The sequence below is a fragment of the Maylandia zebra genome, linkage group LG23, assembly GCF_041146795.1.
Source record: "Maylandia zebra isolate NMK-2024a linkage group LG23, Mzebra_GT3a, whole genome shotgun sequence".
Taxonomy (NCBI): Eukaryota; Metazoa; Chordata; class Actinopteri; order Cichliformes; family Cichlidae; genus Maylandia; species Maylandia zebra.
In genome coordinates, this window is record NC_135188.1 from 1360919 (window position 1) to 1378670 (window position 17752).

The window sequence follows — 17752 nt, forward strand, 5'->3', positions numbered from 1 at the left end:
CACATTTATCTCTGTGGGTGCAGAGCTACACGTCGACAGGACGAGAGCTGTGATGAAGCTGTAACAATGCCTGCTATGAGAAAGCAGCTCGTATTTACATAGTGTGTGTGTTTGTGTGTGTGTGTGTGTGTGTGTGTGTGTGTGTGTGTGTGTGTGTGTGTGTGTGTGTGTGTGTGTGTGTGTGTGTGTGTGTGCGCTCAGAGTGAAGTGGTGGGCCTGGGGAAGCAGTGTGGACTCTCGCAGAGAAAGATCCAGACCTGGTTTAGACACAGAAGGAACCAGGACAGACCCAGCAGCACCAAAAAGTTCTGCGAGGCCTCGTGAGTTTTTCTTCTCATACACTCAGTCGTTGAGCAATTTCCTGTTGGACGGATGTCACACGTGTGCCTGGTCACATCTTTGTCTGATCTCATAGAACTATGTAGTTCATTTACACAGCATCCGCTAATAAGGGGTGTCAAACATAAGGCCCAGGGGCCAGAATGGGCCCAGCAAAGACACCGATCCGGCCCACTAGATGGCTTTGGAAAATGTGAACAGAATTTTTACATTTTCTTACAACATTTAAGTTTTATAGCTTTTCTGAATGATAAAGACGTCCACAGTGGAGCTTCATGCTACACCAAAGTAATTACCACCATATAAACGACATTTTCAGTCTCTCTGTTGATTCATCTACAAAACTATCATCCAGGTCATGATAGTTTTGTTCATAAACGAAAACTTTCTTGTCACTCGTCTCGCCCATTTAAAATCAAAGTGGGCCACTGTGACATCCCAGCGCTAATCGATGATGCGTCTGTTCTTATCTGCAGCTGGCGCTTTTTCTTCTACCTCACGTCGTTCACAGCAGGGCTCGGCTCTTTAATTGATGTAAGTGTGTCGTCACTTTTTTCTTTAAAAGACTTTCACTGAATTTTGAGAATCTACATCTGCTTACTACGCTGTTGAAGTAAGATCGAGGCACAGAGATTTATCGTTTCCTCCATCCTCTAGACGCCGTGGTTCTGGGATCAGAGCGAGTGCTGGAGGGGTTATCCCAAACAGGTAGGACACAGATTTTGCCGTTGGGGTGTAAATGCTGGGGTTTGCAGCAAGTGTAACATGAGTCGTAGATTCTTTAATTCATGGTCATTTGATTCTTTGCTCTGTTGTTAAGTTAACATTTATATTCATGAAGAATTAAGTGGCAGAGATGTCTGTGAGCTAAAACTGAAAATCTGCATCACTCAGGTCATAAGAACAATAGGATCTACTTAAAGCAAGGAAAGTGCAGAAAGAGCACGCTGATCGTTTTTAATGCAGACTCCATCCACAATGTTTCAACTGCGACTTCCTTGACTGCAAAGCTCTGAATGCTTTTGTGGTTTCCTTCCTGCCTGAGTTTTTAACTTGCCGTGTGGATGATGGCACACGTTCTTCCCTGGAAGCCACGGCTCTCTTTATCTGCATTTAACCGATAACAGCTCTGCTACTGCAGACTTGATTTTTTTCTCAGACGGGTAGAAAGGACGTATTTTAGGGTAAATACCTGAGTCAACTTCCTGTCATTGTGTCGCTGCAAACTTTCACTTTTGAGTCTTCTCCAAATGTTTTTCTTTAAGATTACACCATGACTTCCTGTGCATGAAGCACGTCCTCTGTGCTTGTAAATGAGAGCGAGGAGTTCTTACGTGGCCACTGAACCTTTGCTAGACTTTAGCCCTGAAGCTATTAGACAGGTGAAGCTGTAAATACTCAGCAGAGTTGAATATCTGCCTGCACTACCCCAAAAAGTCCAGACCTGCTTCAGCACACTTAAAGGAATCAGTTCAGAAAACTGTTTATTAAACTCTTTCAGTTCCTCAAAAGCATGTAGTTAGAGTTCACGTTGGAGTTCAGTGATTAACAGTCTAACACATCTGTCTGTGAATGCTGCTGCGTGCATCACCATTGTTGCTTTCTAAGTCTGGACAAATAAGCATGGTGTTGGAAAAGCTTCTGTTTAACCACTGAATGATCACACTGAGCTGCTCTCTCCCTCTCCTTCATCAGCCTGTGTCTGAGGCTCATTACTGGTATTACATGTTGGAGATGAGCTTCTATTTGTCGCTGCTTCTGAGCATCTCTGTGGATGTGAAGCGAAAAGTGAGTATTAACTGAAAACACATAAAGAACCTGATTATTATTCCACATTTAATCCCTGAAATGTAACGTTTTAGTCCAATGGTAAAAAAAGCAAATGCAGATTATGCTCTGGATTATCTGTAACTGTAATTATCTATAACTCTGTACTTTGAGTGTTACAGTATATTAAATATTCAGTTCAGTCTCTCCACAGAAACCTGAACTGTACTGAATACTATAATCATTTCAGTGCTTCTGTCCTTCAGGAGGCTTTGCTGCTGTCATATTTGTATTATTTAAATTAACGAATCAGTGCAGACAATCATGCTGGTTTCAAACGGCACCCGTGCAGCTGCTGTTTATGCTGCTGCATGTTTTTAAATGCGTGCATGCATGTGTGTTTGTGTTTTAGGATTTCAAGGAGCAGGTGGTTCATCATATTGCCACCATAATTCTCATCGGTTTCTCCTACATTGCCAACTATGTGAGGGTGGGCACTTTGGTGATGCTGGTCCACGACTCTGCCGACATTATTCTCGAGGTAAAACACCACACCTGCCTCCAGATACACTGTGAGTACAAACGCCACTACTTCATTCTTTGTTTTCTAACAAAAGGGAAGTAAGTGCAGCATATTTGGAAATGAAAGTGACTTTTATACGCTGCCTCGTTCACAAGCGTCTGCCACAGCAGGGAAGTCAATGTTCGTATGACCACCTTTATTTTGGAACACAGCCTGAACTCTGTGAGGCTTCACGAGGCACATCCCAAAGCTCTCTTCTTGGAGGCTGTACTTTGTTCCATTCCCTGTCAGGATGATACCACACTGGAAACTATGAACAGGCTCTGGGAGGCTGGTCCATGTTTTCCATCCAGGTTCGTTTTGACTGCAGTGGCAGTTTGTTTGTCAGTGCTGCCAATCGGATGCTTTCCAAATGGTGAATCAAAATTTGGATCAAATGTGGATTCATCACTTCACAGGACTTGTTGACACTGATTTTCTTTGGATTTCTTGTGTCATTTGGCATAGCCCACCCATTTCTCCCTGCTTCCCTGCCTTAAGAGTAACGTTTTGACAGCCACCCTTCCACTGAGACCATTTTTGAGGAGGCTTCAGTGAACAGTAGACGATTAGCTGAAGGGACAGATGTATCCCTCGGGTCCCGGAACAGGTCTTTGCTGGTTTTTCCCAAGTTTTCAAGGACAGGATTTCTTCTCGTCCTCTGTGTGTTCATTTCCCTTAAAAATATTCACAGAGACACTTCACATGATGCTGAAATATTCCTGTCAAACTCTGTTATGATTGGCCTTTTTCACAAGTTCAACAAAAGAAATGGGAGTCGGTCAGCAGGCTGCTAATAACCTGCAAGTGCCTCGAGGTTCAACTTGAGTTGGGTCTTTGCCAAGTTGTCTGCTGTGTGTAGACACAACACTTGAGTTGCATTTTTTTCAAGCTTGACCGATTCATCAGTGTGAACTAGGGCTGCCACGATTAGTCGACTAGTCACGACTGATTTAATAGTCGACGCGTCGTTTGAAGCTTTGTAAGATCACAAAAGACGCAGGAATCAGTAGCAGGATTTAAGAGTGTAATAACGGACTGAAACAGAAGATGGCAGCACTGCATGTACAAGGATGCCAGCTGCCGTTAAACCCCGAAGAAGAAGAAACTGTGTCCCAGAATTCATAGCGCGGCTCAGCGCAGTTTCCAACAATGGCGGCAGCTAGTTAGTTTTAATATTACTCTTATTATTCTTTATTGGTCACAAAATAAACGTTTAACATATTTTCAGGCGAGAATGTAGCTGTGTAAACCTCAAATATCTGCTCAGTTTATCAAGACACCGCATATTTTCAAAAGCGCTCCGACGTTTTCGGAGACGTCTGTTACCCAGCTCGTTAGCTAGGCGGGGGCTAGGCTAACTAGAGCCGTGAGAACACCGGACTCCCGGCAAATCGTCTTCAAACCCACCGCCGTCTTTCGCTACTCAGGTTAAACATGACATATGAGTCACTTAGATAACTTAACAATGTTGTTGTTTGGCTTTTTTTAGTATTTTATTTGTTCCTGAGTAAATCGGTTTGGCTGAGATTAAAGTTATAGTTTTTACACAGCTGAATAAACGTCAAGCAGACAGCTGATTATCAGAAGTGTGAGATGCTCCAGAATTTACTCCGGTGTCCTGTTATATTTTAGATAGCAAGGAGTTTATTAAACTTCACCGAAACAATCTGCAAATGTCATTAAAATTTAATAAACTATCATCTTGTCTTTATTTTTAGTTAGCACAGACCTTAAACACTTAAAGCTGTAAGCTAATGATAGTTATATAAGAGCAGATGCTGCTGGTGCAATAAGCTGTACGCTGTATGTCCAATGGATGCATGATCTGAATAGTCGACTATCAGAATAATCGTTTGTGGCAGCCCTAGTGTTAAGTGACTCAGGTCCAAGGACTGGACTGAAAATGGGTGAGAAAGTTTAAAACCGCTGCTCAAGGCTACTTTTAAAAATTCCAGGAGCGCCTGGCACCTCGGAAGCAAAATATAAAACACTGAGTGGTGGTTCGAGACTTTTGCACGGCGCAGTGTGGAGGAGACTGCATCGTTATGCTCGCACACAAACGTTTAAAATGGCAGATTATTGCACAAACAAGGAACTTGTGTATTTTTGTGAATTTCCTTCTTCTTTCATACGAGCACACACGTCCTGTGAGCCGCGCACAGCGAGAGGTTTCGTTCTGTTGTTGCTTGTCCTGGCTGTAAAGGTTTGACCACCTCGGTGACAGTTGTTCCTTTGTCCGTGGGTGTTGTGAGGCTGTTTCAATGATAAGAAGTGACGATGATGATTGTTTCCGCGTTACATGAGATGAGGAAATATGCAGTCGTGTCAACTCGGGCGTGACAGGGTGTCGCCTGGACGCTGATAAAAATCATAAAGGGAAAACGATGCTGGCTTCATATCCAATAGATGATTAGTTACTGAGTGCAGGTGAGTTCATCAGTGAGTCTGAGGTTTGATTTCGAGCCAGCCACACCCACTTGTTTTCTCTCTCGCTGCGCTAAAACCACCTGGAACAAAGAGATAACGTTCGAGTCAGTAAACTCAGGTGACGTCTTTACACTTGAACCTGTTCAGATCTGAGACCCCTGCAGGACAAACACACTGAAGTGCTCGATGTTTAAAAATGACTTTTTATATTTAAAAGTGAAAATGGGGGTGGAGCTGACCCTGGCGTACGTCCGAGATTAGAACATCAGTAATTGTATGACCACAAATCAAACCTGATGACATAACCTGAAAACACCTGAGCAGGTCGTTACTGTCAGGGGCCGATGAACAGGAAGCTGTGGGGAGGTGGGCTCACACCCACAGCACTTAACCTAAACGTCTTCACTGTCTTTTCTAAGTCACAGGAACTTTTACCTTCCTTTCTCTGACAGGTGGGTAAGATGCTACACTACGCCTTGTGGGCGAAGACATGCGACGTCCTGTTTGTCCTCTTTGCTCTGGTGTTCCTCGTCACGAGGCTGTATGTCTTTCCAAGCAGGTAAGAAACTGTTAAATCAGACGTAGTTTCATGTGTTGGTGTGCAAATGTCCAACTAGGTTTGATGTACAGTTTGTCTTAGAGCACAGATAAAGTTTCCCGTTATCGGTACGACGCATGATGCTCTGAAGCCCGAGAGTTTGTAGGAACAGCTGATCTCACTGTTTCTGTGTTTGCCCTCCAGGATCATCCACACCACCCTGATCGTTTCAATGCAGTTCTACGAGCCTTTCTTTGGTTATTATTTCTTCAACGCTCTTCTGTTCGTGCTACAATTGCTGCACATCTACTGGGCCTATCTCATCCTGCGCATGGTCTACAGGTTTGCCTTTATGGGCAAGGTGAGACGAGAGGCTGTTTAAGCAGCAGCGATAGCAGGAAACGAGGAATCGGATGGTTAACTTTTATTCTTCTCCACAGATCGAGGGTGACGTGCGCAGCGACGAGGAAAGTCCGGTAGATGACAATGAAGAAGAAGAGGAAGACGGGGGTGAGTGCAGCTGGGAGCAGAGGAAGGATGCGATTAACTCCAGACTGGCATCGCTGGCTAACAACTGCGTCCTGAACAACCTGACCAACCAGACAAATAGAAACAGCAGACTACCCAAAACCAGATAGTGGCTTCACATCGAGTCCACGGCTTCGCTTCCACTTCCATGTCTCCAACATGGTCCGTTGATGATTTCAGGTCAGGGTAGGTTTGCCTCTGAGCAAAGAAGCACAGATGATTGTTGATCCACCGAATGTGACACCACTCATAACACTAATATCAAAACAATAACACGTATGATGAGAGCGCGTGATCACTGCGATGCCGTTTCTGGTCCCTGTAGTATAAGAACTTGAAAATATTCAGGACAGCGTTTTAGTTCATCTTTGCTTTTTTTTGAGTGAGAGCTTAAAAAAAATATTGTTTGTATTAAAACATATTAATTCTTGTGTATAATATGGTGTAATCTATTTTAAATGGAACAAACTACTCTGACTGATTTATGTCCACATGGCTGCTCATGCACACAGTTCTGATTGTAGTAAATCTGTTGATAAATCACTTTATTGGCTGTTTTTATTCATTATTCACTGTAATCTGTATTTGAATCCCTCGTATGATTGAAGAAGTTGTATTTTTCTGCGACAGATTTAGACTTTTTAGGAGAACTATGGCGCCCCCTGGTGCACAAAGAAGACGCTGCCCTTTCTGATGCCTTTACAAAAAGTATTTCTTCTACAAACACGGACGTGAACCGTGTGCGTGTCTGTGCATCGTGTCTTTTTCTCACGGGCAGCATGATTTCCTACTCGGGTCTTTTGTTTTGTGCCTTGGCTGCTGTGTTTTGAACACTAAGATATGAAGTCTATGTGCTACTAGGGTTCCCCTTTTTGGAACAACACACTGAAAAGGCCTTATTGTAACGTGTGTTACGTGTTTTTGTGTTGTCATTTCTACCTGATTCACACAGATGGGCATTATTGAGCTATTTTAGACAGTGGCGTTAAATGCATCGATGCAATGCTCCTGGGTAAAAATGAATGTAGAGATATTAGGAGCTGTATATTTTAATATTTACCAAATTGTGTTCTGATGCTTGCTAGTGTGATTTTACATGTGTCTTCCCGCCGTGCTGCTGCAGGTGAACATGCTAATCCAGTCATCATTTATGTAACGATGGCTGTGATAGGGCTAGAAACAGGGCGTGTCTGTGCAGGGGTGTGATGTCACTGACGCCCACCGCACAGCAGGGGGTTTAAAGTGAAATGCTGGAGCGCTAAACGGCCGACGCAGTGAATGAGACTCACCTGGATGTTGTTTTTAAGAAGATATAAAAGCAGGAGACACTTTATGTCCTCATGAAACCTGCATTTGACTTTTATTATGAGTGTTGATTTGTGACAACTCGAACAGTTTAAATAAATGACTTCTGAATAAAACCTGTACAAATTCAGTCAAGCTTTTATTAAACACTTTTACATTTTGTTCATACTAATGAAGACCCCCCCCACACACACACACACACACACACACAGACAGGTAACCATACACAGTACTGTGCAAACTTTGTTTTGCTATCGAGGTGACTGACACCCTCTTGGTATGTTTGTAAAGTGCTCTTGAGCAGTATTGCTCCAGGCTTCATGAAGGTTGGAGGTTGGCTGCTTTTTCATTCATTTTTATGTTGCGCAGCGAGTCCTTAAACATCTGTGGAGGATTAAAGAGGTGGCAGGCCTGTCTACAGCAGATGAACAGTCTCTGAACGTCCTGTCCTAAAGAGTTGCATGAAAAAAACACACAAGCAAAGCCGTGACACAGGACCTGAGAGATGCATCTGGCCCTTCAGCTGATCCATCTGCTGTTCGCTGAAGCCTCCTCAGAAATGTTCTCAGTGGCTGTCCACAAGCCATTCTTAATGAAAGGAAACAGGGAGAGGTTTGCCAAATTGGACTTAAAATTAGTGGCAACGAGTCTTGTGGAGTGAATCTACATTTGAAATTTTTGGTTCAAATCGTGGCCAGTGTGTACAGGAGAGGTCAGGAGAGAGGTACAGCAGTGTGTCCATCTGTGAAACACAGTGGAGGCTCTGTCATGGTTTGAGTCTCAGCCAGTGCAGTTGGGGATCTGCAGGAACTCCACCGTGTGACAGACAGCATCCTCCTCTGTCACACCGAGCGTCTGCATGTCCTACCTCACTACATGCATGAATCTTTTCTGAGGTCTTCCTCTCTGCCTCCTGCTTGGCAGCTCCATATTCAACATCCTTGTCCAATATATCTACCATCCCTTCTGTCATAGCTGGACTGGCCAGTGGCCCACTGGGCATTTGCCCGGTGGGCCGCTGGCGACTTTTTGTTTTTATGGGCCGATGGATTTTTTTTTTTTTTTTTTTTTTAAGGAAGGGTATATGTACTGAAAGGTGTTGGATTGGCCAATTGGTCATGATCGACTCTCGGCTGGACCAATTACAGCCGAGGAGGCCGGATGCACCCTCCCCCTTGTTTAGCAATCACGTGATTTTCGCGCATTGCATGCCGGGAACTAGTGGCAAAACAATCAAGTATCGCATCAAATGCAAGCATTTGCAGCACCGCAAAACGTTCATTCTCCGGTTCCAATACCTTCTTGTTTTTTCTTTGCCGCACAAAAAAGGTATGTACAAAACAAAAAGAAAAGATACGAGGAAAAAATCAAAGGAGTGAACGGGTCAGACCCTTACGAGCACACAGAGTGGACAGAGTGCCCAACTTTCACCACGCTCAGATTTATAATTATAGGTTCTTGGAGTGAGCGCATACACTCGTGAAGTTTAGTAACTTCAGGTCACTGCAACAAGCCCAGGTACAGTTTACCGACGGATGGGTGCAGGACCTTGAAATGCACCGTGTAGAACGAAAGACCATCGTACGTATCATAAGTTTACCAGTCTCACAAATCGTCGTCATAAATACACATTCGTTAACCGTTTATTAATAGGACCTTTGAGCTCAACGGTAATTAAATTCTCTGACTGTGGTTCCAGTCAGAGAATTTAAGACTTTCCCTAATAACAAACCGTGGCTCTCTAAAGATATTAAGGATCTGATTCTTAAAAGGAAAATTGCTTTTAACGAGGGAGACGTTCCCACTGTGAGAATATTGAGGAAGGAGGTGAGGGCTGCAATAAAGATTGCCAAGATGAGGTATAGAAATAAGATTGAGGCAGAACTCAGCAGTAACAACCTCAAAAGAGCTTGGCTTGGTATGAAAACAATGGCAGGGCTACAGACGAAAGGTAAAAGCAGCATTACCTTAGAGGGGTTTACCTCTGACAAACATCTGGCAGACAGTCTTAACAGTTTTTACCTTCGTTTTGAGAACTATGATTGTTCTAGGCAGACCAGCACACTGAGGGAAAGGACCATCACTCCCCAATCTATTTGTATTGATGAGACAGGGGTAGCTCATCTTTTTAGACATACCAAAAGCAAGAGTCCTGGACCTGACAACATCTGTGGACAGGTACTGAGAACTTGTGCTGAGCAGCTGAGTGGGATTTTTCACTATATCTTCTCACTTTCTTTAGAGCTACAGACGGTACCTAAGATTTGGAAACATGCTGTCATTGTTCCTGTTGCTAAGGGCAGTTCTCCTAAGGCACTGAATGATGTTAGGCCTGTGGCTCTGACTTCTTTAGTGATGAAGACATTTGAGAAGATAATTAAGGAGATTTTAATGCATGTTGAACACCATCTTGACCCCTTCCAGTTTGCCTATAGAGCAGGGAGAGGTGTGGAGGATGCTGCTGTCACACTCCTGCATCTCTTGTATAAGCATCTTGAGGCCCCCCACACCCATGCAAGATTATTATTTGCTGACTTTTCATCGGCATTCAATACAATTCAACCCTCTTACTTGCTGACAGGCTTTACAATCATTTCAAGCTTGACACTAGTCTGGTCGGCTGGGTGACAGACTTTCTGACTAATAGGTCACAATGTGTGAGGTGAATCATGTGTTTTCTGATGTGCTCTCCTCCTCTTCTGGATCACCCCAGGGTTGCTGCCTCTCTCCCCTTCTGTTCATTCTGTACATGAATGAGTGTGGCAGCAATTTCACAAACAGACACATCCTGAAGTTTGCTGACGACACAGTGATCGTCAGTCTTCTAGTGGGGGACGAGTCAGGCCATGGGCAGGTTGTAGATGATTTTGTGAATTGGTGTGATGAGTTCTTCCTTTCACTTAACGTGTCAAAAACTAAAGACATGATTATTGATTTTAGGAAGTCCTCTTATAGCTCATCACCCACTATCATTAAAACTGCCGATATTGGGATCGTTGAGAGTTATAAATATCTAGGTGTGGTACTTGACCATAAACTGTGTTTTGAATCTCATGCTGATGCCACTACTAAAAAAGTTCAACAAAGACTGTTCTTTTTAAGGAAAATGAGATCTTTTAATGTCTCATCTGAGATGTTGTCCTTGTTTTATAGAAGTTTTATCGAATCTGTGATGTTATTTTATATCGTTGCCTGGTTTGGTAACCTGACGGTGAAGAATAAGAATCGGTTGGGACTTCTGGTAAAAACTGCTAGCAAAATTTCAGGGCGCTGGCAAGATGGACTTTTGGCCATTTACAATAGAAATGTGCTTAGAAAGGCTCATTCTATTATTAATTGTGTGAACCATCCACTTCACAGTGAGTTTGAGTTGTTGCCTTCCGGCCGCCGTTTTAGAGTACCTCCTAGGAGGACTAAAAGACTCCAGGTCTCTTTTATCCCTACTGCGTCTTGTCTCCTTAATGGCAAATAATTGTCCTTGAATTTTCTATCATTATTATTGTTATTATTGTTTTATAGTATTGTTCTGTTTGTTCTTATCCTCCTGCTGCTAAACTAATTTCCCCTTGTGGGACAATAAAGAAATTGAATTGAATTGAATTAATTAGTAGTGGAAATAATTTCTGGTAGCATCACAGAAATGTAGCAGTGACAATAATACTGTATGCTGTAATCGCACTGGACAATTAGTGATACAAACAACTGTTTTATCCTGTGAATAAAAGTATATGTTTTTGTCAATGTACCATAATAACAGAAGCGAAACGCAATATTGTGTCAGGACAATTCACTATTTATGCACAATAAATAAAGGAGCATAGCGCGACAATTTCTGTTCAGCGCCAGACTTGCTTGTAACCTATATCACTAATTATGTTAAGAAAAATGACGTATTAACTACTACAAAACTCTGACCTTTGTGGGAATGCTTGGAGCAGACTAACCTGTGAGCTGGAGAGTTCTGGGACGTTATATTTGGTATATCCAGACCATCCGTCGGCTCTTACTTCGGAAACATGGCTTAAAAAATTTCTCTTCAACGACGTAATCCGATAAAAAAAAAAAACGATCTCTTTACCCGTCGGCTTCCCGTGGCTGTCATGCGACCGGCTATTGAAGTTTAATAATACAACAGCTTCTTGACATTTTTTGGGTTTCTTATTATCGCTGTGTAACTCAGTTCAATTGAAAGCCTGCGTGCGCTAGTACCTCTTGCCACAAGTTCCCAGAAACCTTTGCGGTTTTACCCCTGAATGACGTCACATTTTCAATCTTTATCCTGGTGGGCCGGTCTCTAGTCAAAATGCCCGGGCCGATTTTTTTGTCCCAGTCCAGCCTTGCCTTCTGTGCACATGTCCAAATCATTCCTGCCTTGCCTCTCTAACTGTACTCGTTTCTAGCTCCATCAGTCCTCGTCACTCCACCTCCAGGCGTGCTTCTAGCATCTCCAAACATCACAGCAGCTCTCCAGCATCTTGTAGCTTCTTGCTTTTATCCTTCTGTCTAAAATCACTCCTGACACTCGTCTCCACCCACTCCACCCTGACTGCACTCTCTTCTGGACTCTCCCTTTTCTTGGATGGTTGATATTTAAACGGATCTACCTTCACCATCACTGCTCTTTGCATGTCTCCCTCTTGTTCACACATATGTATTCTGCTTCTTCTGACTTTCAAACCTCCGCCTGCTTCCTGCTCTCCACAGAGCCTGGAACTCATCGTTATTGATCTCTGGGATCATCTTAACAGAGAATAGAATAAAAGAAGAGCTTTGCATGTCCTCCAAGAAGCCTGGAGAACTACTCCTGAAGACTACTTAAAGCTTGCCTGATAGTTCAGCCTGTGCTGAAAAATTAAAGGTGGTCAGACCAAATATTGACTTTCCCTTCAGGTTTGCACGAGTTGCTGCACCCATTTCCCATTTTCCTGACCAAATATAAAGAAAGAGGGATGGCTCGAGAGATTTGCACAATTCCACATTCATTCAACCATCATAGAGCATCATGGGATCATTCTTACGGTGACACACCCTCTGAGGGGCACGGGACAGGGTATAGCATCATCTACCTCAATGCAGGTGTCTATGTAAGGGTCCAGCAGCACCATGTTCGGGAATGCTTTGTTACTCTTTCTCTCGCTGAGCAGGTATATCTGCCCAGTGACTGAGGAGCAGCCACAGAAGAACTTTTTGTTCAGACATTCCTCCTCCAGCTCCGTCCACTCATCTGTCTCCATGTCAAAACGAAGGGCTTGGCCTCCGAACAGGTAGAGGGCACTGTTGAGCTCCGTGGCAACCAGGTCGTATCTAAAGAAAAACATATTAATCTTTCTGTTTAATTGTCAGCTGATCATCCTGTATCATTTAATTTGAAAGCTCAAACTTCATAAGAATGTAAATCTGGCAGTGTCAGAAAGATACTCACCGTGGAAATGGAGAATAGGAGACCACATCCCACTGATCCTCCTTCGCCACATACCTCTGAATTCCACCATAAACCTCGCCATTTTCATCCAGCCCACACGCCACGTAGATACACGACCCCAGAGCAGCAGTGGCTGCCCTCTCTACGGCCCTGACCATGGGACTCACTGCCTCCCAACCCTCCTCTGACCCAAGGACCAGCCTTTCTACATCATCCACAAGACCTTCGTCCATACTTCCCCCCAGGACATACAGTAGTGACTCGAGCCCTATGGAGCAGTGGCTGTGTCTGGACTTCTGCAGGGCTGGCCCGTCCACCCAGCGCTGGTTCCCACATTCGTAGATCCGGACCCAATCCACACTGAACCACAGAACATCCCGGAAGTAGCCACCTGTCACGACCACACTGTCTCCTAAATAAAAAGGAAATTTTAAAAAATCAGTGAAAATTTAATGTTCAATATTCATGTAAGATCATAAAAACGAGCACATGAAAAATAAGCACACATCTAACTTTTGCCAGTTTCATTATGCATCCATTACCCACTGCAGCCACGGAGTACTGTGTGAGGTTCTTCCTCTGCAGGGGCGCGCAGCTCTGCCATCTACCACTCATCGGGTGATACTGGAACAGCGCCTGTTCTTCCTGATCATGAGGCCCGCCCAGCACGAACAGGGTCTCTCTGGCCCTGGTCCTCATCATTGACCTGCCCACTGACCAAGATGCTGGGAAATGTTCATTGAGCTTTATGATGAGCCTGGCTCTGGGATCAGAGCTTTTCATTCTGGTCAAGAGTTCAGTGATGAAAGGCAACGACAGAGACTCAGGCCTCACCAGCTCAATGAGCTCCAGGAAATATTCTTCTCGTTTAGGGTCAAATGACACCCAGCGCAGTATTGCCTCCAGAGCCAGATCGTCTTTATGGATGGTTAGGTCATCGCTGGCAAGTAGATCTGCTACTGACTCTTTTGAGAGTGACAGAAAATCCTCTTCAGCTGAAATAGCGGAGAAGTGAGTGAGCACCACCTGTCGTGCTGCGGCATAAAGCTGAGTGCAACCCAGCTGCCAGGCGTAGGCCATCATCCCCAAACAGTTGCTGAGGTGCAGCTCACGCTCCAGGAACTTACAGCACAGCAGCCTGGCTCGCTCCAGCTGCAAAAAGTCGGACGTCTCGAGGATGCCCGTAACATTTTCTCTGTCCAGAGACAGGCTGCATGTTGTGGTATATTCCATCAAGGTCCTGAAATGCTGCAGACTCACACCTTTAATCTCTACCTGCCTTTTGCTGCTCTCCAACCCACGGCCAAAGAACAGAGCCCTGAAGTAAGGGCTCTGCAGGGCCAGATGTTGACGGTTGACATAAAAAATCTCTCCTTCTACTTGTAGGCTAGCATCAGGTGTTATATCAGCCTCAGAGTCCTTCACCTGTGAAGCAGACTCATCCTCTTCTTCTGATACAAGCGTCAATTCAAAGCTCTGCAGTTTCAGCTCATGGTCACCTCTGTCAGCCATGTCACAACAAACAGCCACCCCTCCTCCTGTGTTCTGCTCGGATCCTCGTCCTCTGCTTTCCAACACACCAGCTGGTGCTATTAATAGACTTCCCCCCCTCGACTGACAGCAAAGGAAAAGGGGGTCAGTTCCAAAAGCAGATGCTGATGATAAAACTGTGAGTTATAATATAAAATATTATAATATAAAAACTAACTCACCCTATCATACCAGCCCCATTAAATTAAATCATGAAGAGTCATTTTAAAAAGCAGTGACGTCATGTAAAGGCGCTCGGTGTTTTGATTGGTGGAACATTCTTGAGGTCGAAATTTCACTTCCGTGTCACGCAGCTAACATGGCGGTGAGTTCGTACATTCAAATACTTTTCTGCCTTTGCACCTTTAACGTTGTCGGATATGCTGTTAGCCCGTGAGTGTGTGTTTCAGCCGTAACCCGGGTTTAAATCAGCACGTTCAAAGTAATATAAGGTGTTTTTGTTGTATCATGTTAGCTAACACGGCTAGCCTAGCTAGCTGGGCTCATGCTCAGCTGGTGTTTGTGTGCGCGGCTAGCACACATGCGACTCACAAACGGCGTGTTTTGTTTTCTCTGCGCAGGATAAAGACAAAAAGAAAAAGGAGAGCATCTTCGACTTGTCCAAATACATCGATAAGCCGATTCGTGTAAAGTTTCAAGGAGGACGAGAAGGTAGGTGGATCAGTTATGATAACAAGCTAACAGTTAAGCAGCGCTGCGGGATTTGCTGTCCTTATGTCCAGCTAATGGAGACTTTACACCGTGTATTTGTTTCCTCCTCAGCCAGCGGTGTCCTTAAAGGATTTGACCCTCTGCTGAACCTGGTGCTGGACGGCACTATTGAGTATATGCGCGGTAAGTGTGCGCTTTAAAGTCAAGACCATGCGAGGGAAAAATGATTTACAGGAACAAAGAATGACACAAGACTGCGCCAGCACTGAAGTGTTTTGCGTTTCCTTTAACCTGAACCCAAATGAGTCATTTGCAACACTGAGGCAGTGCCCAGACTAACCTGAGTGTTTCTGTGATCACATCTACTGAAGGAGGACCCAGTAAAATAAAATAAGGCTACTGGTGATGGTGAAAGTATTCCGATGGTCCCACAACTGGGAAATGTTATTTAGTATACTGAGTCGAGCTGTGTGTTTCACCAAGCGTTGATCCTTAGCTCAGGGCTGACCACCAGCCTCAGTGTGAGCTATGACAGCTGTAGCCTTCACTCACACTGAGGAGTTTTCATGCTAAAGTCATGTCAGCGTGTGGGTGTAAGTGTGAGCCCAGCTGAGTTAAATTAAAGTTTTGTTGTTTTTTTTTACTTAAACTGAGCCTCATGTTATTGACTGTTTGAAATAGCTACTCAGCTCCTCTCCAGCAGGTGGGTGGAGCTCCTGCACCTGAGATATTAAGGCTAAACCTTCTCAGCGACACCACAGTGAAGTTAGGGTTGAAAAAACTGAAACTGAGTAGCTCATAGGAGTTACTTGAACACTGGTGGGGCTTACTGTTAAAGCCGTGTCTGTATTTAAACTGATCGTGCAGCATCGACTGCTGTCGTAGATAATGTGACGCTTACTTGTGTGCTCCTGCAACTCCTGTGTTTAGATCCAGATGACCAGCTGAAGCTGACAGAAGACACCCGGCAGCTGGGGCTGGTGGTCTGCAGAGGAACCTCCGTAGTGCTGATCTGTCCTCAGGATGGCATGGAAGCCATACCAAACCCATTCATACAGCAGCAGGACGGCTAACACACAAGCTCTCCCCTGCTAACTTACACGTACTTGTACACACTTGAATATTTCGTTGTTTCTTTTCCTTAGTTTTTATTTCGTTTTAACAATAACGGTGATCATTAATGGAGCCAAGACGATTTAGTTAAGCAGCAAAAAGACGTTTGAATGCACTTCACTTTTATTTCAGTCTGATGTGCAAATTTGTAAAGATTTGTGTTGTAAAGAGCCCATAAATGTGGGATGTGTAAACAGTACCATTTTCTTTTTATCCAGAATAAGTGAACTTTTTACTATTCTTTGTTGTTTTGATAAGAAAATAAAGTGAAAATGTAATTATGCCGACTTTTGGAAGTTTTGCTCTACTCTGCTGGCTGCACATCTTTGCCTTCAGAATTACATGAAGGTTGTGAAAACGACCACTTTGAATGTGAGTTAGATTCCTGAAAGTCGCTGTAGTTTAACAGCAGCATGACTCAGCTCAGATGTGGTTCCATTTTTATCTCGTACACTGAGTGTCACGGGTTCTCTGCCATTTCACACCTCGCACTTTCAGTTTTTAATCACTCAGTAAAACCAAGCAAAGACTCAGAGACACAGGCATGACTGCATCAGCAGTCTCGTGTTTATCCTGCCTAAAAACTCCTTTATTGAATTGAGTTCCCGCTTTATTTTTCTCCTTTCATCCAGACTTCTGTGGCTCGCTCCATACTTTTGGACCCACTGCTCTACAGCTGAGCGTCACTGCTCGCTGTCCAGCTTAGCCAGCAAAAAAATACGTCAAATGCTTAACAATCCAACGCCAATTCCAAAAGAGTTGGCACGTTCTTTAAAATGTGCACAAAAACAATGCAATGATTTGCAAATTTCATAAATCTGTAATCTGTTTGTGTGTAGTTGTACGAAGCAGCTGTTGCCAGTTGAGGCCCAACATGATCGGCTGTGGAAGAAGCATCTTAGAGACAGTTTCGCAGAAATTGTGAAATATGCAAATTGTGATGAAAGTTTTAGAACTTAAAGACTCAATATGTCTACAGTGCAAGACATCAAAAGAGGCCAAAAATCAAAAACTTTAATAAAAACAGACATGTACCTGTTGTGGAAATCACTGCACAGAGTTCACTGTGTCATCCACAAATGCACATTAAAGACAAGAAGAAATCTGAAGAGAAGCCACGTGATCCAGAAACGTCCCGGCCTTCTCTGGCGGAAAACTGTGATGGAATTTAAATTCTTATTTGAAAACTTGGCCTAAAGACGAGAGGGTCCATCAGGCTTGTTGTCGGCACCAAGCTCAAAAGCCTCCATCCCTGCTGTCACGGGGGGGGGTCAGTGTCTGTGGACGTGGACTATATGCTGAAAGGTATTTACAGGTTTTAGACCAACACATGCTCCCACCCAGTGGTGTCTTTTTTCAGGCAAGGCTTTGCATATTTCAGCAATACGATGCTGAAACACATGAATCTGTTACAGCAGCATGGCATCATAGTACACAGTGTGCTGATCGATGTGCAGTCCAGTTTCACCAGCTGCAAACATCTGGAGCACCATGAAATCACAAAAATACAACAAGGCCAGAGCTGATTTCTGTTTCAGCCCCCTGA

At 44.0% G+C, this 17752-nt stretch overlaps 3 protein-coding genes across 3 annotated transcripts in view; 2 read left to right on the forward strand and 1 right to left on the reverse strand.

Moving 5' to 3' along the window:
• Positions 1-6705, forward strand: part of LOC101487144 (ceramide synthase 2) — a 13420-nt gene extending 6715 nt beyond the window's left edge. Inside the window, exons 4-11 of the mRNA XM_014411468.2 lie at positions 202-320; positions 816-873; positions 997-1047; positions 2035-2127; positions 2519-2647; positions 5551-5657; positions 5841-5997; positions 6077-6705. Coding sequence (XP_014266954.1) covers positions 202-320; positions 816-873; positions 997-1047; positions 2035-2127; positions 2519-2647; positions 5551-5657; positions 5841-5997; positions 6077-6274 — 912 coding nt within the window. The 3' untranslated portion in view covers positions 6275-6705. The remainder of the gene's footprint in view (positions 1-201; positions 321-815; positions 874-996; positions 1048-2034; positions 2128-2518; positions 2648-5550; positions 5658-5840; positions 5998-6076) is intronic.
• A 943-nt stretch (positions 6706-7648) lies between these two features.
• On the reverse strand, positions 7649-14484 carry LOC101472706 (kelch-like protein 23). The gene is made up of 3 exons (XM_004570193.4): positions 13434-14484; positions 12892-13303; positions 7649-12773 (listed from the first exon to the last, which is right to left on the reverse strand). The coding sequence occupies exons 1-3, from the start codon at positions 14401-14403 to the stop codon at positions 12470-12472; spliced, it is 1686 nt and encodes a 561-aa protein (XP_004570250.1). The 5' UTR covers positions 14404-14484; the 3' UTR covers positions 7649-12469.
• Positions 14485-14648: 164 nt separating this feature from the next.
• On the forward strand, positions 14649-16487 carry lsm7 (LSM7 homolog, U6 small nuclear RNA and mRNA degradation associated). Its single transcript, XM_004570192.4, has 4 exons — positions 14649-14746; positions 15003-15093; positions 15205-15276; positions 16024-16487. Exons 1-4 carry the CDS (start codon positions 14741-14743, stop codon positions 16164-16166), a joined length of 312 nt encoding a protein of 103 aa, XP_004570249.1. The 5' UTR covers positions 14649-14740; the 3' UTR covers positions 16167-16487.
• The last annotated feature ends 1265 nt before the right edge of the window (positions 16488-17752 follow it).

Bases quoted from the DNA above. Each gene is read 5' to 3' on its own strand.
- LOC101472706 (XM_004570193.4), bottom strand. From the start codon at position 14,403: ATGGCTGACAGAGGTGACCATGAGCTGAAACTGCAGAGCTTTGAATTG. The intron at 13,304-13,433 runs GTAATGGATGCA...CTTTTTATTTAG, and splicing joins GTACTCCGTGGCTGCAGTGG to GAGACAGTGTGGTCGTGACA. The intron at 12,774-12,891 runs GTGAGTATCTTT...GTTTTTCTTTAG, and splicing joins TCCTATTCTCCATTTCCACG to ATACGACCTGGTTGCCACGG.
- lsm7 (XM_004570192.4), top strand. The intron at 15,094-15,204 runs GTAGGTGGATCA...TTTCCTCCTCAG, and splicing joins GTTTCAAGGAGGACGAGAAG to CCAGCGGTGTCCTTAAAGGA. The intron at 15,277-16,023 runs GTAAGTGTGCGC...TCCTGTGTTTAG, and splicing joins CACTATTGAGTATATGCGCG to ATCCAGATGACCAGCTGAAG.